Source organism: Mobula birostris, chromosome 19 (assembly GCF_030028105.1).
Source record: "Mobula birostris isolate sMobBir1 chromosome 19, sMobBir1.hap1, whole genome shotgun sequence".
NCBI classification, from domain to species: Eukaryota; Metazoa; Chordata; class Chondrichthyes; order Myliobatiformes; family Myliobatidae; genus Mobula; species Mobula birostris.
Window position 1 is genome coordinate 40,694,326 of NC_092388.1, and position 22,510 is coordinate 40,716,835.

At 43.0% G+C, this 22,510-nt stretch overlaps 1 protein-coding gene across 4 annotated transcripts in view; it reads right to left on the reverse strand.

Annotated features, from left to right (window-relative positions):
• znrf2b (zinc and ring finger 2b) overlaps window positions 1–21,981 on the reverse strand; it is a 174,521-nt gene extending 152,540 nt beyond the window's left edge. Inside the window, exon 1 of one of the 4 annotated variants that reach the window (XM_072283488.1) lies at window positions 20,926–21,980. In XM_072283488.1, coding sequence (XP_072139589.1) covers window positions 20,926–21,328 — 403 coding nt within the window. In that variant the 5' untranslated portion in view covers window positions 21,329–21,980. Of the gene's footprint in view, window positions 1–20,925 lie in introns of all 4 variants that reach the window. The other 3 variants (XM_072283485.1, XM_072283486.1, XM_072283487.1) reach the window with 3 other exon arrangements.
• Between the last annotated feature and the right edge of the window lie 529 nt (window positions 21,982–22,510).

A 22,510-nucleotide genomic window follows, 5' to 3' on the forward strand; every position in this document is an offset into this window, starting at 1 on the left:
GATCTCCTGAGATTTTCAAGCACAGCAGTCTCTAGAGTTTACAGAGGCTGCTTCTGCAAAGAAAAACCAGAAAAACATCTAGTAAGCAGCAATTCTGTGGGCAAAAATGATTTGTTAATGAGAAAGGTCAGAGGAGAATAGCCAGATTTGTTCAGGCTGATAGGAAGATGACAGTAACTCAAATAATTACATGTTACAACAGTGGTGTGCAGAAGAGCATCTCTGAATGCCCAGCACATCGAACCTTGATGTGTTATGGTCTTCTGTTGCTGTAGCCCGGACGATCACACCGGATACCACTCCCGTACCTAAGTGGCCATTGGTTGTTACACCATCTTGCATCTGCATTCCTGCAACTCTTTCAAAATGTCAACCTTTATTTTATAAAGATTCCTCCCACCAAGATAATATTTACCATTAAACTTTAACAGCCTGTTCGACCAGCCTATGTCCTCTTGAGTTGTCACTGTATTCCACACTGCTCAAAATTATACTCAGTGTACCTATTTGCACCTCATATTATACAGAGCTGTAACTTTTCACACAGACCCCAGAAAACAGTCACCCAATGCAGACAGAAAAACATACAGTATCATTCACTGCATTAGTCATTTTATATACCGATGTTACCACTCTCCATTCAATCGTATGACCTTTATTAATGTTAATTATGCCGTAGTTTGATAAATAGCTTCTGAAAGCCCAGATGCACAACATTAACCTCCTCCATTGCTCCTTCAACTGATCATTAGGCAAACAATTTTTTTTCTTTTCTTTAATAATGGTGCTGATACTTGTGCATTAGCTGAGAATTTTCCAAATCCATGTAATTTTTCCCTAAGTTATTATATTTGTAAATTTTTTGATTACTTGGATGGACAAGTCTGGAACTGCTGGGTTTATTGACACCTGCTACTTCAAGCACAAGGATCATTCCATCCCAAAACCTAAGGATCATTCCATCATTGCCATCCCCATGCTATCCTGAGTGCATATCAACTCAACCAGGTGCATTTCAGATTGGAGTGTTGCCCACAAAATCTTCCAAATGATTATTATTCCCCCACCCCATCCCCAGACCCAACACTTAATTTTATCCTACACACAAAATGCTGGAGGAACTCAGCTGACCAGGCAACATCTATGGAAAAGAGTAAACAGTCAACGTTTCAGACCGAGACCCTTCATCAAAAGAATCTGTTGAAGGGGCTCAGCCCGAAATGTTGCCTGTTTACTCCTTTCCTAGATGCTACCTGCCCTGCTGAGTTCCTCCAGCATTTTGTGTGTGTTGCTTGGATTCTCAGCGTCTGATGATTTTCTCTTGTTTCTGTTAGCACCCACTAACCTTTATTTTACTATTGTAGCACCCTTCCAGTGTACACGCATGGTAGGAGAATCCCGATGATTAATGGGCACAATGTTATGGTTTTCGGTCGGGCGCCGGGCGCTCGGAGAGTTTCAGCAGGGGGGTGGGGGCCTGGCGCTCGGCCGGGGGCCGTGGTCCGGTGGTCAGCGACTTGGACTTAGTCTGGTGAGGAGGGTGTGAGGACACCCAGCAGGACTAAAAAAAAAACAAGACCTGACAAAGGGCGGATGAGCTCCTCGTAAGCCAACGGCCATCTTCCATGGAAGAGATTAAAGCCTCACCACGTTATGAATCGTATGCTATGCACATAGTTAGAAGAGACATGATGAACTTGGGCGCTGCACCGTGTGCCTGGACCTGCCCAAGGCCTCCGCCTGAGGAAGGGTCGAGCTTGAAGAAGCAGCCGCGACTAGAGGCTGACACGGCCTCGGGCTCGAGTTTGGCGGGGGCGGTGGCGGGCGGTGCCAAGGCGGCCAGTGAAAACAAACTGGAGGAGAGGCTGTACTCGGTGCTGTCGCAAGATCGAAGAAGATGGAGGTGCATAGCCGCCAACCCCAGATTCGGGACGACACCCACTGACTGACTGACTGACAATAGGTTATAGGGAAATAAAAATGGGTATGGGATTGCTCTGAGAATCAGCATAGACTTGAAAGCCAACATACTCTATGGTAAGAAAATACAAATACCGAAAACAATTGCTAAATCATTATTTTAGCATCTCAACCATTCCTTCTGCTTTTATAAAATAATTATTTTGGTTGCTAAATTGGCTACAACCTATTAATCACTCTCACAATTTATGATTATAGAAGTCATATACATTTCCTTCAGATAATGCTAACCATGGGTCTCTTGCACCAATTGTCCTTCTTAGTTGCTGTGTATTTTTTTGTGGTGTTTGCTTTGATACTGTATACTGCATCTGAAGATTGACATTAGCTGTATTCCTCTGTCTCTTCCAGGGAGCTCCTGATTGGTGACCTTTTGATTTCTCTTCAGAGGATTGTTTTATCTATCAAATTTGGATTCCAACCTAACCATGTCAGGTTCTTTTCCAACTCAATTTCAAATGGCTCTCCTCACAGTTTAAATTTCACCATATCTCGTCACTCACTTGGATAGTTCTTGTAAACTCAGATGACTTGTGGTACATTTGATTAAAAAGGCTGACCCTTGTCTTTTATCCAATCCTTTTCTCTGCTGAACACCTTGTAGCTGGAAGTCTTATGTTTGCAATCCTGCATTTCTTCAAGCCAATCCTTCAATATTGCTACCAGATCATACTCACAACAATCTCTTGCGTTCACTACTCCAACTCTGACACTGCTAGTGATGTGTACAAACCACCAACAGTTTCCTGAGGACAGCTAGAAACAGGCAATAGTTAGTGCTTTCTAGCCTGATATTGAATGCTGTTTTAAAAAAAAAAACAAGTTGCAGGAATATGTGTATGACAAAACTTGATCTTTGGAAGTCACAGACCTGTATTCACTGTTTCCAGAAGACTTGAAGCCAACAAGAACACGTGATTGACCCCACATCCCTTTGCCACAGGGTATGTGTCAGGATACAAGGAGCTGCTTATTATCCTCTTTGGCCATGAAATCACCATTGCAGAATATGTGCAGAACACAATATACTCTTGTATTAAGGATTTGTCACCAGATATATTGACAGAGATAGGAAAGTCACGATGCAATTACAAGTCTGAAAATTATTTTAGATACTGTGATTCACAACCAAAATGTAAAAGTTCTGATTTGAATTAGAATTTATTAACGTGAATGGCAATTAGTTTCTTTAGAGCACTTTTCCCAGGACCTTGGGCTTCCAATCAAAACTAAGCTTCATTTTTGACTTGATAGATTTAATGAAAAAGAAACCTGAAGATATGATTGGGTACTTTGGACAGGTTTCTGCCTTGCTTCAACATAATGAGCAAAGTTGGCAATAATATTGGATTTTATTAAACTAACCGTCACTTAAATATCTAAAGTGTGCTTTTGTCACTATGGTGAAGGCAACAACTCAAAAGGACATCAAATTACAAATATATGAACTAGGAAAAGGAAAAGGCCACTCTACCAGTCATGCCTGCTCCACTATTTAATAAGACCCTGGTTGGTCTGTTTGCAATCTCAGCCTCATATTATCCTGATTTGTGGTTACCTTTCATCCCTTACATATCAAGACCCTCCCTATCGGTCTTAAAAGTATTCAGAATCAGGTTTATTATCACTGTTTATATGATGAGATTGTTGTTTTGCAGTTGCAGCACAGTGCAAAGACATGAAATTATAATTTACGAAATAAATAAATAGTGCAAAAAAAAAGGAATAATGAGTTATCATTCATGGAATTGTGGACAATTCAGAAATCTGATGGTGGAGGAGAAGCTGCGTGTGGGACCTTAGGCTCCTGTATCTCCGACGGTAGCAATGAGAAGGCACGTCCCAGAAGGCAAAGGTCTTGCGTGATGGCTGCCACATTCTGGAGGCACCGCATGTTGAAATGACCTTGATGGTGAAGGGGGTTGAGTTTGTGATGGAAGTAGCTCAGTATACACCCCTCTGCAGCCTTTTGTGATTCTGTGTGTTGGAGGCTCCATGCCAGGCTGTGATTTGACCAGTTAGCACGCTCCCCACTGTGCATCTATAGAAATCTGCAAGAGTCTTTGGTGACATATCAAATCTCCTCAAACTCCTGTCATTGGTGTGACTGAGTAAATGTGTTTGGCCCAGATTAGATCTTCTAAGATGTTGACACATAAGAACTTAAAGTGTAGAAATATTTAGACATTGCCTTTTAGTGAAAAGAATCCCAAAGACTCTGAAACTTTTGGGGTGGGGGGGGAAACAGTTGCCTCATTTCTTTCTCAAATAGGCAACCCCTCATGTTAAAAGTTATTCCTAGTTTAGATTCTCCTATAAGGGAAGCATCCTCTCCACATTCCCTCTTTTAGGACCCCTCAAATTCCTTAGCAAAGTCCCGTAAACTCTAGATGATCCAAGTCTGTCCTTATCAAACCTTTCCTCTTAGATGTGGTCTCACTAAAGGCCTATATCACTGAAGTGTAACTTCTTTTGCAGTCAATTCCCTGAGCAATAAACAAAAACACCCCGTTTGATTTACTACCAGGATTCAGGAGTTATGAAATTATTCAATTACACCAAACATTAATTCAGACAAGAATTAGTCTGCAGTTCTTAATGTACATTGCAAGCAGTAATCAGTTTGAAAATGAAAGGGCACTTTGTAAACAAATCTGTTTTCTATAGAGTACAGACTACAGTCCCACAGCGGGAGACTGGCTGCCTGAGAGACATAGCATGCAAATTGACATGACCATGAGAAGTATTCACATATATCAGCCAAGTTATTTTGCACCATTGTGACTGATTGTAAGGAAAATTCTACCACATTTATTTTGTCAGTCAGTACATCAAACATGGTTATCGGTAAACCTGCTCTCAGTCAGTCTCTGGGATAATTGCAGAGTCAGAGTCAGCTCTCGCAACACTAACCTTGGGTGTCTGTTTTCTCCATCAATGTGAGTTAGTTTGGCCCAGAAAATGTGCTTGCCATATTTAAAGGTGCCTTATCAGATACAGTGTTACCTTATTGTAGATATGCAATTCAATGGAACCATTTGTCAGACTCAAACTATTGAAGTAAATAATGTCAATGTAGCAAATTGAATTGTACTGAGTCACCTGCTGCTTTCTTTGCTGTTAAGAGTATAAAAATTTGATGCAGTTTGAGTGGAAAGGGTGGACATCATAATACATAAAGAGCTTTTATATCAAGGGGCACCAATGTCTCTTCAGTGACCCAGTTCACAGTTACAACATTGTGCCAATTGCAAATCATGCAAAAATACAGCCAGATCCCGCTGCAGTTTGACGGATATCTGTAGATGCACAGAGGAGAGTGTCCTAACTGGCTGCATCACATGGAAATGACGATGCCCAGGAAGGGAAAAGACTCCAGAAAGTGATAGATACAGCCAGTCCATCATTGGCAAAGCCCTTCCCTCTATTGTGTGTACTTGCATGGTGTGCTGCTACAAGAAAGCAGCATCCACCATCAATGGCTCCTACCCATCCAGGCCATGCCCAATTCTCACAACTACCATTGGACAGGAGGCCTCAGGTCCTACACCACCAGCTTCAGGAACAGTTATTACCCTACGGCCAATCAAGCTCCTGTATAGGCATGAATAACTTCAACCACCACTACAACTCCGAACCGATTCTACAGCCTATAGACTCACTTTCAAGGACAATATTCTCAACATTATTTTTTAACTTGTAGTTTTCTTTCTTGGGCTCTTTGTCAGCTTCTGTCTCTGTAGAGTTTTTCTTAAATTTTATTATATTTCTTTTTTCCTGTAAATGCCTGTAAGAAAATAAATCTCCAGGTAGTACATGGCAAAGTATACATACCTCGATAATAAATTTACTTATGACTTAGATTCAAAGCACTGCAATCATTATCAAGGCTTTTATTTTTTTCCTGGCAAAATGGACAATTTCCCACTTTCAACGCATCATAATTCATTTGTTAGACCTTAGTCCACTCAAATTCCTTATATCCTCTTCACAACACATATTTATGTAATCATCAAGTTTAGTCATTAGAGACTCCAGAGTCGATAGAGAGGAATTATTAGGTATAATGTATCGATGTTTTCAAATGGCTTTAGATAAGGTGTCACACAAAAGGGTACAGACTCAGATTCACAACTTAAGCCTCATAACATTGGAGCAAATACTGTATATTAGTGTGGATTGATGACTGAGTCTGGCCAAGATGCTCCCTAGAACATGGGAATCATTGGAAAAGTAGCCAAGTTGATCTTGGATGAAATCCACAAAACCGGGTGGGCCACATTCAGCCTGACCTCACATACAGCGAGAGTAGGTGCTAACAACTACAATTCAGTGTCTGCTGATTAGTGATTGAATGTTTTAGCATGCATATCAGTCCAGCAAAAGAAACAAGAGAGGAAGATTGAATGGACCCCAGGTTTCCCCAGCCCCTCATTTGGAGAATTGCATTGAGATTGATGTTCTTTTAAGTGGCTCGTGGTAGCCTTCCTTCCCTTCTCGCCAATTCACTGAACTCAGAGCAGTTTCTGGAAGATCACAGCAGAGGCATAATTAGCCCACATCAGCAAATCAGAGCACAATAACTCAGCCTTGGTAGTCAGCAGTGAAGGATTTCAACCGTAGGCTGTGAATTTGGCAAGAACAGCCTCTGAAGGCCAACTTTAAGGGCAGCACCTGAGGGAGGAGGGCAACCTTTGTGAAGGGCATAGAATCTGGGAGTCCAGCGAAGATGCCTATAACTAGCCACAAGCTTCACAGTTCAAAGTAAATTTTCTCGGCCTGAAACGACTGTACCTCTTCCTGGAGGTGCTGCCTGGCCTGCTGCATTCACCAGCAACTTTGATGTGTGTTACTATCAGTGTACATATCTGTCACCATATGCTATCTTTTCTTGTGGGACTACTCAATAAGTCCATCATAGAATCAGTCAGTCAGTGGGTGCCGTCCCATATCCGGGGTTGGCCGCTATGCACCTTCATCTTCTTTGATCTTGTGCTCTTTTTCTGGCCTCAGCATGACTCAACCCAGTCCATTGCCTCACATTATCGAACCAAGTGGTCTGCTGCCTTCCTCTTTCCCTCTTCCCTTCTATCATCCCTTCCAATAACAATTTCTGCAGTCCACCACCTCTTAACAAGTGCCCGGCATATTCCAGCTTCCTTTTCTGCACATTCTTCAGCAACTCCTTTTCTCTCCCCGCTGTCTTCAACACTTCCACATTACTGACCTACATCACCCATCTAATTTTCTGCATTCTCCTTAAACACCACATTTCAAATGCCTCCAGTCGTCGTTGCGCTTCCTTGCATAAGGTCCACAATTCGACTCCATACAACGGACTGCTCCAGACGCAGCATTTCCAAATTCTACAACTTTTTCTACATTAGTCTTTTATGAATTCTACAAATCCATAAAAGAATAATAACCATAATAGAATCAATGGTAGACTGCACCAGCTTGGGCATTCAGCCTACATGCAAAGGACAGCAAACTGTGCAAATACAAAAAGAAAGAAATCATAATAACAATAAATAAATAAGCAGTAAATATCGAGAACATGTGATGAAGAGTCCTTGAAAGTAAGTCCATAGGTTTTGAGAACATTTCAGAGATGGGGCAACTAAAGTTGAGTGAAGTTATCCCTTTTGTTTTAACAGTCTGATGGCTGAGGGGTAATAACTGTTCCTGAACCTGGCGATGAGAGCCCTGAAGCTCCTGTAGCTTGTTGATGATGGCAGCAGTGACAAGAGAGCATGCCCCGGGTGGTAGGGGACCCTGATGATAGACGTTGCTTTCCTGCGATAAAGTTCCATGTAGATGTGCTCAGTGGCGGGGAAGGCTTTAGCTGTGATGTACTGGTCCACATCCACTGCTTTTGGTAGGATTTCCTGTTCAAGGGCATTGGCGTTTCCATGTAATGCATTCAGTCAACATGCTCTCCATCACACATCTAGAGGAGTTTGTGAAAGTTTTAAGGTCATGCAGAATCTTCAGAAATTCCTGTGGAAGTAATGGCACTGTGATGTGTTCTTCGTAATTGCACTGGTGTGCTGGGCCCAGGACGAGTCCTCCAAAATGATAGCACCAAGGCACTTGAAGTTGCTAACCCTCTCCACCTCTGATCCTCTGAAGGGGACTAGCTCATGGATCTCTGGATACCTCCTCCTGAAGTCAATAATCAGCTCCTTGATCTTCTGACCTTGAGTAAGATGTTGTTGTTGTGGCACCACTCAGCTGGACTTTCAATCTCCCAGCTTATATGCTGATTCGTCTCCACTTTTTATTCGGCCTACGACAGCGGTGTTGTTAGCATTGGAGCTGTGCTTAGATACGCAGTCATAAGTGTAAAGTGATTAGAGCAGGGGGTTAGGTACACCATCTTGTGGTACACCTGTGCTGATGGAGATTGTGCAGATGTCATTGCCAATCCAAACCGACTGAGGTCTGCAAGTGAGGAAATCGAGGATCCAACTGAAAAAGGTGATATTGAGGCCAAGGTCTTGAAGATTATTGATTACTTTTGAGGCCATGTTCATATTGAATTCCGAGCTGTAGTTGATCAGGAGCATCCTGCTGTCCAGATGTTCCAAGGTTGAGTGAAGAGCCAACAAGATGAAATCTGCTGCAAACCTATTGCACCAGAAGGCAACTTGTTGCTGCTTGGGCAGGAATTGATATGTTTCATCACCAACCTCTTAGAACACTTCATCACTGGGGATGTAAATGCTACTGGATGATAGTCACTGAGGCACGTTCCTCTTAGACACCAGTACAAGTGAAGTCTGCTTGAAGCAGGTGGGTATCCCAGACCGCTGAAACAGGAGGTTAAAGATCTCACTGAACACTCCAGACAGTTGATCAGCACAGGTCTTTAGTACTTGATCAGCTACCCAATCTGGGCCAGATGTTTTTCCTGGATTCACCCTCCTGAAGGCTCCATCAGGGGCTGTGGCTCCTCCATGTTTTGATGGCCAAAGTGAGCATAAAAGGCATTGAGGGGAACATTTGCTTGGCGTTCTGCATAGGTATGCTCCACCGAAGCAGGGAAAGTTGATAGGGTAAAAGGACCATGTATACAATGGATGTAGGAAATCTAGTTAAGAGGAAAGGAAAAGCTTACAAAAGGTTCAAGAAACTAGGTACTGTTAGAGCTCTAGAAAACTACAAGGGTGCCAGGAAGGAGCTCAGGAATGAAATTCAGAGAGTCAGAGGGGCCATGAAAAGGCCTTGGTGAGCAGGATTAAGGAAAACCCCAAGGCATTCTACAAGTATGTGAAGAGCAAGAAGATGAGCCATATGAGAATAGGACCAATCAGGAATGAGAGTGAAAACATGTGCGTGGAGTTGGAGGAGGTAGGGGAGGTACTTAATGAATACTTTGTTTCAGTATTCACCGGTGAAAAGGACCTTGGCAATTGTGGGAATGACTTAAAGCAGATTGAAACGTTTGTGTGTATAGACATTAAGAAAGAGGATGTGCTGGAGCTTTTGAAAGGTATTAAGTTAGATAAGTCACTAGGACTGGACAAGATGTAGCCCAGGCTACTGTGGGAAGAGAGGGAGGAGATTGCTGAGACTCTGGCAATGATTTTTGCATCATCAATAGGGATGGGAGAAGTACCAGAGATTTGGAATGTTGCAAACGCTGTTCCCTTGTCCGAGAAAGTGCGTAGAGATAACCCAGGAAATTATAGACCTGTGAGTCTTATTTCAGTGGTGGGGAAGTTGTTGGAGAAGATCCTGAGAGGCAGGATTTATGGGCATTTGGAGAAACATAATCTGATTAAGGGTAGTCAATATGGGTTTGTCAAGGTCATGTCATGCCTTATGAAGCTGATTGAATTCTTTGAGGTTGTAACAAAACACATTGATGAAAGTACAGCAGTGGATGTATGGATTTCAGCAAGGCATTTGATAAGGTCCCCTAAGCGAAGCTCATTCAGAAGGTAATGAGGAATGGGATCCAAGGAGACCTTGCTTTGTGAATCCAGAATTCGCTTGCCCAAAGGGTGGTTGTGAATGGTTTGTATTCTGCATGGAGGACAGTGACCAGTGGTGTTCTGCAGGGAGCTGTTCTGGGAGCCCTACTCTTGGTGATTTCTATAAATGATCTGGATGAGGAAGTAGAAGGGCGGCTTTGTAATTTGCTGATGACATTAAGGTTGGGAGTGTTGTGGAATGTCTGGAGGGTTGTCGGAGGTTACAGCGGGACATCAATAAGATGCAGAACTGGGTTGAGAAGTGGCAGATGGAGGTCAACCCAGATAAGTGTGGTGGTTCATTTCGGTAGATCAAATTTAAAGACAGAACAAAATATTAACGGTAAGACTCTCGGCAGTGTGGAGGAATCAGCAAGATCTTGGGGTTTGTGTCCATAGGACACTCAAAGCTGCTGCGCAGGTTGACAGTATTGTTAAGAAGGCATATGGTAAGTTGGCCTTCATCATACATGGGGTTGAGTTCCAGAGCTTTGAGGTAATGTTACAGCTATACAAGACCATAGTTAGAGTATTGTGTTCAGTTCTGGTTACCTTACTAGAGGAAGGATGTTGTTGCTTTAGAGAGAGTGCAGAGGAGATTTACAAGGATGTTACCTGGATTGGAGAGCATGCCTTATGAGAATAGGTTGAGTGAATTTGGCCTTTTCTCCATGGAGCGACGGAGGATGAGAAGTGACTCGATAGAGGTATATAAGATGATGAGAGGCATTGATTGTGTGGATAGCCAGAGGCTTCTTCCCAGGATTGAAATGGCTAACATGAGGGGGCATAGTTTTAAGGTGCTTGGAAGTAGGGTCAGGAGGGATGTTAGGGGTAAGTTTTTCCTCACAGAGTGGTGGGTGTGTGGAATGCACTGCCAGTGAAGCTGGTAGAGGCAGACACAATGGGGACTTTTAAGAGACTCTTAGATAAGTACGTGGAACCTAGAAAAATAGAGGGTTATGTGGTGGGGAAATTCTAGGCAGTTTCTAGAGTAGGTTACATGGTCAGCACAACTTTGTGGGCCAAAAGGCTTGTAACGTGCTGTAGATTTTCTATGTTCTATGAGCTAAGAGCAAAGCCCTGTTGTCTCCTTTGTTGCTTGGTTTCACTTTGCAGGAGGTGATAGCATTCAAGCCCTGCCACAACTGTCGAGCATCCATCGTTGATTCAAGTTTAGGCCAGAATTGCCACTTCACAACTGGGGAAGACGCTGGATGATTTTGGGGGATGGACTGATTGGCAACTGTTATATAAAGCCCATGACAACCATGGTATGTTCATTCAGATCCACAGATGAACCTATCCTTCTCCACTGTCTCAAAGCAATCCTGTAGCCACTCCTCTGCCTCCTGTGACCAGCTCTTTGTTGTCCTAATACCTGGAGCTTTGTTCTTTAGCCTCTGACTGTATGCAGGACAGCCAAATGATCAGATTTCCTGACATACGGTCTGGGCATGGAATGGTACGCATTCCTTATCTTAGTATAACAGGTCTATGCTGATGGCAACTGGGCAGGGATTTCTTCAGACAAGCCTGATTGAAGTCCCCAACTCGATTTGAAATGCATCGGGATGGACTGTTTCTTGTTCGGAGATGGCATCATGCAGTATCTCAAGCACTTGATTACGGTCAGCCACTGGTAGTATGTACAGATAGTGTTTGCAACTTGAACACATATTTAGAGCCTAGGTTAGGCATTGCATGATTTAAAGCCAAAGTCAGGTTTATTGTTATGTGCTCAAGTATATGTATATGTATGCATAGGTGCAATGTAAAAAGTACTTGCAACAGCATTACAGACACATGACATCATTTAAGCAACATTCACAGCTGAAAAGCAAATTAGACATAAATTGCACACAATTTTTAGAAGAAAGAACCCAATTAGAACAGAAGAAAAAAAGATTGTGTTCCTGTGTTTGTGTCAAACACCTAGGTAAATTGTAAGTGCTCAGAACACATAAAAGCAACATGGCTAACTAGCAAGAGTTAGTGTGTAAGGACAGCGGAGCTGTTTTCAGGTTAGCATCCTGTAAATGTGGGGTGCCACAGGAGTGGAGCTGTGTACAATGTTTATCAATGACTTAGAGGAAGGAAGTGAACATAGAATAACAAAATTTGCAAATGATGAAAATGTAAAGGAGGAAGGCAACGAGTGAGCAGGAGACACAGAGATATTGTTAGTTTAAGTGAGTGGGCAAAATGCCGGCAAACGGAAGATGATGTGGTAAAATGTGAAGTATTCACTTTGAAAGGAATATGAAACAAATCATTATTTATATGAATGAAGTTTGCAGCGCAAAGCGACTTGGGTACGTAACACAGAATTCCAGCATACAAATTCAGCATTACAGTGGATTCTGGTTAACTGAGACACATGCAAATCAGTACATTTTGGCCCAGTTAAGCAAATGCAGCAGTTAGCCAAAGTTTCATTGAAGTAGTTAACAAACTACTGTTTAACTGAGTAACAAATTACATGTTTAAATGAATTATAAAATCAATCAGAACAGTATCAATACTACGACAGTACTATAAGACTGTGCATTGGTTCCTAATAATTATCAATGAAAGAATTTACCCAGTGTATGCTGCCTCATTATTTTGATTGACTGTAAATGAACAAAATCAGTACAGATACCTAATGTTGATAATGGACTGCCTTCATACATTGCTATCGATGATTTCACTCCTGGCCGTTTCTGGCATCTCCAAGCCTGAAGGCTTGAAACCGCTGAGAGCAGAACAGTTCTAAATTGTCTTACTGCTTATTTCTCGCCAACTATCAGTGGCAAGAACATTGATTTTTGAACACACACACACCAATTAAAACTGTTTGCTCCAAGCACGGTGGAGTGTCTAACGGCCACACACAATCATTAAACTACACTCGTTAGAAATTGTCGAGTAACAGTATCTTGTCCTAATTAAGTGGCACAGTGTCCCAAATAAACAAAGGGAATCCTAGCTATTTTCTCGATTACTTTTTTGTTCTTTTAAGAGTTGTCCCAAATAAGCGGCTGCCCCAATTAAACAAAATCCACTGTATAAGTATTTGAAAATCTAAATGCCAACTTCTTTTTCAATGGGTTTGGAGTAAAAGTGTATGAAACATAGAAGGAATACCAGTACAGCATAGGAACCATGATGTGCTGAACTAAATAAACTAGTAATTAAATGCATAACTAAATTAATCCCTTCTGCCTACACAATGCCTATAGCCCTCTATCCACTGCACATTTGTGTATCCATGAGCCTCTTGAATACCTCTATTGTATTTTCTTCCACTACCCACTCCTGGCACCCCATACCAAGCACCCACTATTTGTAAAACAAAAGAAACCTGCTTGCACATCTGTTTTGAACTTACCCCCTATCATTCTACATTCCTCTAGTATTATACACTTTAATCTTGGGGAAAGGTGCTAGCTGCCTATCTATGCCTCTCATAATCTTATAAAGTTCTATAAGATCTCTCCTCAGCCTCCACCGCAACAGACAGAAGTACACAAAGGTGTCCTAGCTGTCCTCATAGCACATGGCCTTTAATCCAGACAGAGCCCTGAAAAACCACTCCTGCACCCTCCCCAAACCTCCATGTTCTTCCTCTAAATGGGGTGACCAGAACTGAATGTAATACTTTAGATGTGACCTACTAGTTGCAACATAACCTCCTGACTCTCAAACTCAGTGCCTCAACTAATAAAGCTTTCTGCTTTCTTTAACACCTTATCAGTCCCTTTCAGGGAGCTACACACTTGGACCCCAAGATCTTTCTGTACGTTAACATTGTTAAATACCTTGCCATTAACAGTGTAGTGCTGTTTTACAAGTAAATGATATTTCAACTCCAGCTGTAGTCTCGTTATCATGTGTTGATGAATGGTGTGGCCACGCAGTTCCTCAAAACAAGGAAAACTGTAATCATGGGGAAATTAGCCAAGCTGATCATCAACTAGTGTGGGACGCAAATTCACAAAAGTAGCTGAGCCACGCATTCTGTCCGTTTGAACATAGTGATAGCCAAGAAGAACAGGTGCTCATGACCACAGTGCAGGGTACTTTGATCAGCGATGCATTTCAGCCCAGAGGAGAACCAAAAGAGGAAGACTGGATAGAGCAAGAGAGTGACACACAGAACACTGGAGAAACTCAGCAGGTCAGACTGCGTCTATGAAGGGAAGTGAACAGTTGATGTTTTAGGTTGAGACCCTTCTTCAAGACTGGAAAGAAAGAGGACACACAGCTCATATATAAAGGATGGGGTGGGGGGGAAGTGGAGCAAGAACTGACAGGTGATAGATGGATCCATGTGAGAGGGGGAAGATAAACCTGGCAGGGAGGGGAAGAGTGGGATTGAAGTATGAAGCTGGAAGGTAATAAGCGGAAGTGACAAAGAACTAACGAAGACAGAATCTGATAGAAGCTGTCAGTGGACGTGGACCAAAGGGAAGGTGAGGAAGAGAATGGGGGAAAGAATGTGTGGGTGAAGGGCAGATTGGGAGAGCAGGGGTGCAGAGATAAAGAAACAAGGGGGAGGGGGAAAACAGAGAAAATCAATATTCATGACATCAGGTTGGAAATTACCAAAACAGAATATGAGATGCTATTCCTCTAATCTGCATCTGGCCTCGATGGCTGTAGATTAGGCCATGGACAGACATGTCGGTGTGGGAATGGGAAGTATGTCTAAAATGGCCATCCCACGGAAGACCCTAGCTGTTATGGCAGACTGAGCAAAGGTGCTCAACAAAGCGATTCCACAGTCTGATGCGGAGAAGGCCACATCAGATGCAATAAGTGACAGCAATGAATGGAGCCTAGGTTTCCAACCAACACCTCATTTGGAGGGTCACATTCTGCAGTAGTGGGACCATGCTTTTGTCCCTTATATCAAGGATATAAAATTACATTTGAGGCAGATCAGTGAAGGTTTACCATGATAGTCTCTGATTAAAGAGGAATTAACTCAATGTGGAAAGACTGAGTAGGTTAGGTCAGTACTTGGGAGTTTAGGAACTTTATAACTGTTTCATACAGAAAGGCTTTGCAAAGCACTCTCTTGATTAAGATTTTGCTACTTTAAAAGCAGTTTTCTTTTTCAAAATTAGGTGCCCTTATCACATATAGACCTACAACTTCCTTTCAGATCACAACAGTGGAATTCCCCTGCCCTTAGAATAATAACTAATAGTGTTCGAATTAAACTTAGTCAGATCGAGAAATAATGTGCTTTTAATTTCTCTCTGACCTCTGCAGAAGGACATGGAACAGATTGAAATATTGGATTCTTCTGATGGTCTTTCCCATGGGATATGTAATAGCTGATTACATCCATTCCCACCTTTTCAACAGTCAGTCTTTATATTAGCAAACAAAGATGTAAAACGTGTGAAAAGGAATCTTTGCAAATAATTTATGAACAGATGGGAACGTGGGCAAACAGCTGCTGCAGGGTATATTAGATTCTAAGCAAATAAATAGAAATCGCTAACTAATGACCAGCCAGGTGTCCTTGCACCATTTTAACATGATTAAAGCTAAACACTTCCTTACTTTCCTTTGCTTAAGTTATAAATCTAAATAGAATGTTTTAAATTAATTCTCAAGATGTGAGCTTTGCTCTTTGAGACGCAATTACCAGTCCACTTCACTTCTGTGCTCAAGAATATATATTTAATAATTGCAAACAGATGATGTTATCAAATATCACAGTCACACACATGTAGCAAAAGGAAAGGGTGAAGGGGGCTTTTAATGTTTGGTATAGTTTGCTGGAGCATCAGAGTGTACTGTCCACTCCCTTCTACCAAATCCTTTCCACAGATAGCAGCAGACAGGACACCATGTTGTTCCCTGCAGAGAGACTGGGCAGGTGCAGAGTAGAAAGTCTGGCAGATAAGGCAGTTCAATTCGCCACCATTCTTGCAACTCCTGCCACATAAAACCAAAAGACATAGGAGCAGAATCTGAATGTTGACCCATCAAGTCTGCACTGCCGTTAAGTCATGGCTGATTTACTTTTCCCTCTCAACCCCATTCGCTTGTCTTCTCCCTGTACCCTTTGACACCCACACCAATCAAGAATCTATCAACCTTTGCTTTAAATATACCAATGACTTAGCATCGACAGCAATGAATTCCACAGATTCAGCACGCTTTGGCTAAAGAAATTCTTCATTTCTTTTTTTCAAAGAGATGTCTTTGTACTCTGAGGCTATGTCCTCTGGTTCTAGACTCTCCCACTACTGGAAACATTTTCTCCATGCCCACTGTCTGAAGGCCTTCCAATGTTCTGTAGGTTTCAATGAAATTCCCCCACCCCAACAATCCTTCTAAACTCCACTCAGTAGAGGCCCAAAGACATCAAATGCTCCTCATACTTTAACTTCCATTCGCAGGATCACTCTCGTAAATCTCGTCTGGACCTTTTCTAAAGTCAGCACATCCTTTCTTAGATACGGGGTCCAAAACCACTCTCAGTGCTCGAAATGTGATCCAACCAATGCCTTATAAAGCTTCAGCATTACATCATTGTTTTTATTGTAATCTTCTTGAAAGTAATGCTAACACTGGAATTGCCTTCCTTACTACCAACTCAAGTAGCAAGTTGACCTTTAGGGAATCCTGCACTAGGGCTCTCAAGTCCTGTGGTACCCAATTTTGGAATTTTTTCCCCAACTTAGAAAATAGTCTTTGCCTTCATCCCTTCTACCAAAGTGCATGACCATTCACTTCCCTATACTGTACTCCATCTGCCACTTCTTTGCCCTTTCTCTTCAACTGTCCAAGCCCTTCTGTAGACTCCCTGTTTCACTGCCTGCCCCTCCACCTATCTTTGCATTGTTTGCAAACTTAGCCACAAAGGCATAATTCTATCATCCAGATCATTGACACACAACATGAAAAGCAGTCCTAACTTCAACCTCTGCAGAACATCACTAGTTACCGACAAACAAACAGAAAACAGCCCTTTATTCCTACTCTTAGTACCTTTCCTGTAATACCACAAGGTCTTATCTGGTTAAGCAACCTCATGTGCAGCACCTTGTCAAAGGCCTTCTGAAAATCCAAGTAAGCAACAACCACTGACTCTCCTTTGCCTAACCTGCCTGTTATTTCCTCAAAAAATTCCAATAGATCTGTCAGGCAACATTTCTGCTCAAAAAAATCATGCTGACTTTGGCCTACTTTATCTTGCAACTTTAAGAACCCCAAAACTTTATCCTGAATAATGAATTCCAGCATCTTCCCAACCACTGAAGTCAGGCCAACTGGCTTATAACTTACTGTCTTTTGCTTCCTCCTTTCTTAGAGTGGGGTGACTTATGCAGATTTGCGGTCCTCCAGAACAATTCTAGACTCTAGTAATTATTGAAAGATCACCAATAATGCCTCATTAATCTCTTTAGCTACCTCTTTCAGAACCCTGGGGTGTAGTCTATCTGGTCCAAGTGACTTATCTATCTTCAGGCTTTTTAGCTTCCCAAGCACCTTCTCCTTAGTAACAGCAACTACACTCACATCTGCCCCCTAACTGCATCGAACTTCAGGCACGTTGTTGGTACCTTTTACAATGAAGTCTCGTGCAAACTATTGATTCTGTTTGTCTGCCATTACTTTGTACCCCTTTATTACTTCTCTAGTAATCATTTTCATCATTTTCCAGTTGTCCGATGTCCATTTTTTGCCTCATGTCCTTAATATGTCTGAAAGAATACTTTTGCTATCCTCTCTATATTGTTGGCTAGTTGACTTTCATCTTTTCTCCTTTTATTGCATTATTAGTTGCCATTTGTTGGATTTTAAGCGCTTTCCCAATCCTCTAACTTCCAACCAATTTTTGTTATATTGTATGCCCTTTCCTCTGATTTTTTTTTGTCTTTGGCTTCTCTCATCAGCCAGGGTTGACTCAACCTCCCTTTAGAATTCTTCTTCTTTGAAATGAAATTTTGTTCTGCCATCTAAATTACTCTCAGAAACTCCTGCCTTTATTGTTTTACCATCATCCCTGCTATTGTCCCCTTACAATCAACTTTGGCCAGCTCCTCTCTCATGCCTCTGTAGTTCCATAGAACATAAGCCCTTTGGCCCACAATGATGTGGCGACCTTTTAACCTACTCCTAATCAATCTAACATTTCCCTCCTACATAGCCCTCCATTTTTCTATCACCTATGTGTCTATTTAAAAGTTTATTAAATTTTCCTAATGTGCTTCTAGTTGCCTCTACCACCACCCCTAGCAGAACATTGCAAATAATTCAGCTCTCTGTGTTAAAAAAAACCCTTGACACTCTCCCATTCATTCCTCCAATCACCCTGAAATTATGCCTCCACGTATTAGCCATTTCCAGCCTGGGAGAAAGTTTCTTGCTATTCATTTAGCTTATGCATCTTGTACACCTCTATCATCGTCCTTCTCTCCAAAGAGAAAAGCCCTGGCATACTCAACCCTTCCTCATAAGACATGCTCTACAAACCAGGCAGCACCCTGGTAAATCTCCCCTGCAGCCTCTTAAGGCTTGCACATTCTTCAAACAATGAGAAAACCAAAAACTGAACACAATATTCCAAGTGTGGTCTAACCAGGATCTTAGAGCTGCAGCATTACCTCACAGCTCTACCACAACGATTCTGCACCTTCAGATCCTGTGTCACATCTTGCTAAGGATTTGATTTAATGTTTCACCAAATAGAGCCACCCCAACCCTCCTGCCCACCTGCCTGTCTTTTCAATGGGATGTATATCTTTGGATATTGGGCTCCCAGCTGTGATTTTATTTCAGCCACAGTGTCATATCTGCAATATCTAACTGTGCAATAAGCTCAATTAGCTTGTTCTGTATGCTTTGTGCATACATTCAGTTTCGTATTCACCACCTCTCTTAAATTTGAAACCCTGCTGCCTGAGGTTAATTTCTTGTCCCTTTCTAAATTTTCTATTTTTTTCATTCTGGCGATTTCAGTAACCTCTCCTGCACTCTTCTTCCCTTTTAATTTCCCAATACATTTTAAATCTTTTGAACTATTTAGTTTAAAGCCCTATCCACAGCCCTAGTTATGCAACTCACCAGCACACTGGTTCCAGCACAGTGCAGATGGAGCATGTCCCATCAGATCAACTCCCTCCTTCCCCAGTGCTGGCCCCAATGTCCCACAGACTTAGACCCATTTTTCTCACACCCATCTTTGAGCTATACATTTAACTCTCTAATCTTATTAACCCTATGCCAATTTGCACATGGCTCAGTGGCAGCTTAATCCTAGCCGCTCAAATTCCCTCAGCAGAACTTCTTTCCTTGTCCCATCCACGCACCACAACTCCTCCAAATTCCTCTGCAGGACAGATGAAATATCCTGAACCCAGCATCAGAGCCTTCAGGTCTCTTGATCCTTGCAACATTGAATTGTGTCTATGCCCCTGACTATCACCTCCGATTATAACTAGATTTTTCTTTTCTCCCTTCTCTTGAATGGTTCCCTGAACCACAGTGCCACAGTTAGTTTGCTCAGCCTTCCTATAGCTCCCACTCTCACCTTGTAAGGAGCTACCACCTCAGACCTTTTGGAAAGCCTCAGCTGGCCAACAAGTTGCGAGTCATCCATGAACAACTCAACGTCAATGGGAAAGGAAGACATCAGGGTCAACACATTTTGGGGAAAAGAAGTTGTTTTGTACTATTTCTTGTTCGTCTTATATATCCAGTTATAAATTATATGCATATTGAAAATAAGCATATGAAATATGTAAACAATGAACTAACCCAACCATGCATACAAAATTATCTTCACCTGTGCAATGACTCTGCACAGGAGATTAGAAGCAGATAATCATTATGCACTCTGGGACTGGAAGGGCCAAAGACCCGGGAAACTGGGACAGGTACCTAAAATGCTAGAAGCTCACTTTATGGATAATTACATGACTTGGAATGGAAAAGTTTGTCAACAAACAGTAAACCAACGAGGTGAAATAAAAGCACACCCCCCTGCTTTGATCCATGACGATAGTTTAAAGTTGACAAATTACCCTTCTAGAGAATAGTTTGCGTTTATGTTACTCTTCCAAAAATAGACCAAAGCAACGAGAGATTCACTAATTAAACATAATATCGCTACAAAATTGGAGTCACGGGGCAAGAAAGCTAAATAGCTTGTCAACCAAGATCAACGCCGAAATGAATCTCTCGAAGGTTTGGCTGTGGGCGCTTTAAATCTTATTGCACGCTCGCTGATCAGATCAAGCCGCTTTAATATTTAGGGTCATTAAGCAAGCCCTTTGAGAAGCTATTGCACAAATATGAAAGCCTGCCGCTGCGGCGTTTCTTTATCATCTAATCGCGATTACAGCAAAATGCAGGTGCGAGTACTGAAAGTCTCCGTTTGCTGACTCGTGTACCTGATGAAGTAGACTCGCTATCTCCTACAGCGGGTCAAAGGTGCGTTCTGGAAACACGAAAATAAATAGGGGGCTTCAAGAAACTGTTCAGAAAAAAAGCTCACTCTGTGGGTGAAATTCAGACTTTGAAATCGATTGCAAAACAAATGCCTGCGGGAGAAAGTGTACCATTCTCCCATCAGCTGTCGTCTTTTGGATCAAATAAACACAGGCATCTCACTACTAGAACGAAAAAAACAAACCAATAAAGATTTAAAAATGTGGCGGGTGGAACCAAAATTGTCCCTACGTAAATCTTCACTATTTCCAATAGACAGGTAAGAGGCGGCGGTGTTGAAATACGGAGCTATAACCCGCATAGAACTGAGGCAGAAGGCGCACTTAAAATTCGGAGCCTTAACACTAGTATGGATATTCGTGATGGAAATAGATTTGATTCACAATTATTGGGATTTTGTAGTAATTACGTTTGGGTGGCATTAACTGATTAAACAAGCTTGTTCCTTCACTTTGCTGCGCCCCACAGCAATTAACCGGCCCGTTAAAGTTCCCGAGGGTCTTACCTCCGAACAAGTGAGGCGATAGGTGGGCGGGGAGAGATCCAATGAGTAACCGAGGTGCTCCGTGACCTCCGGGGCGCTCCCCCATGCTTTCCTCCGGGCTACTGCCTTCCGAGTCCTCCTGCGAGTTGTACGTGCCGCCGCTGTTGGGAATGTTGAGCGACTGGTTTCGGCTGCTGGCCGCTGGCACCACCGACCGGGGGCCGCCGGCAGGCGGGGTCACGTAGTGGTAGCGGCCGCTGGCCAAGGCAGTAGCCACCCCGGCACTGGAGCCCGTCCCCGACCCGCTGGAACCAGCCACCGACCGGTTGCTGCCGTTGCTGCTGGCCGTGGTAGAGGGTAGATCCGAGCCCGAGTAAGCTCGGGTCCGACCGTTCGCAGTCGGGCTGCTCTGTTTTGCTCCCATGAGTGAAACCTGCGGCGGGCGGTCAAGGCTGGTACGCCCGAGTGGCTCCCGGATCCTCAGACCCTGCAAACTTCGGATTCACTTTCCACGTCTGGGGCCCTTTCCCCCCTTTAAATAAAAAAAATGTTCCCAATTGTTCTCCTGGAATGCCCTCTTTCCGCAGAGTAAGTGGCGAAGAGGTTTCTCAGTAGATACCCGTGAGCAGTAGACGCTGTATATGAAGGAGATAAAGATCCCAACAAAGGCAGACTGAGTCACCTCCAGCGGATTCCGTATCCCCACCCACCCACCGACCGGTCCCCTGGAGGGCAGACGGGGGTTCAGAAAGTGCCCACCGCACTACTCTCTTGTAGCCAGAGTGAATGCTGATCTGGTCCGGCTCCTGATCCACCTCCTGCCGCTGTCGCTCGGGGCTGCTGCTGGCCAGCTCTCTCCGCCATCGTAGTGCTAAACCAGGAGCATGGCACCAAAACAAGAGTGAGCTGTTGCTTTTTGTTTGATTGTCTCATTCCCCTTCCTTCACGCCCGGGAAACTCCGCGCTCGGCGCTCGGTGGGGCGACGCGGAAGCAGCGAGTCGCACACATTGTTAAAAGTCAAGAGGTCGACCAGCCTGACACTAGATTTTCACAACAGCCAGCGAGACTCACTCAATGACTGGCTGTCTGCCCCTTCTCACGTCAGGACACGTCACAAACAGCAGGAAGAGATCACACAGTAACAATGAGATGGAGCAATATACAGAGATCACAGTACAATGAGAGAGAGAAGCAACAGCACACATTAGACCACACCGTTACAGCGAGGACAAAGGGAAAGATAACCGAGTTACCGTGAGATAGAAGGGACAGTACACGGACAGAGCTCACAGTAGCAATCAGATGAAGAAAGAGATGGAGCAACAGAGTAACAGGGAGGAAGAAGAGAGCTGGAAGATGACTCGCAGAAAGCACACATCAACAAAAGAAATGGGGGAGGGAAGAAATTGAACTAACGTAAAGACAAGAGTAAAGAGAGCGGAGAAGTGGAACAGCAAAGAGAAATCACACGCGGACAGAGAGAACAATACACAGATTACCCCGATAAAATGACACAACAGATAGGTAGAACAATAGAAAGAACACGCAGTATAAATGAGACCAAAGATGGAAGAATACACCAAGATATCAGAGTAACAATGAGAG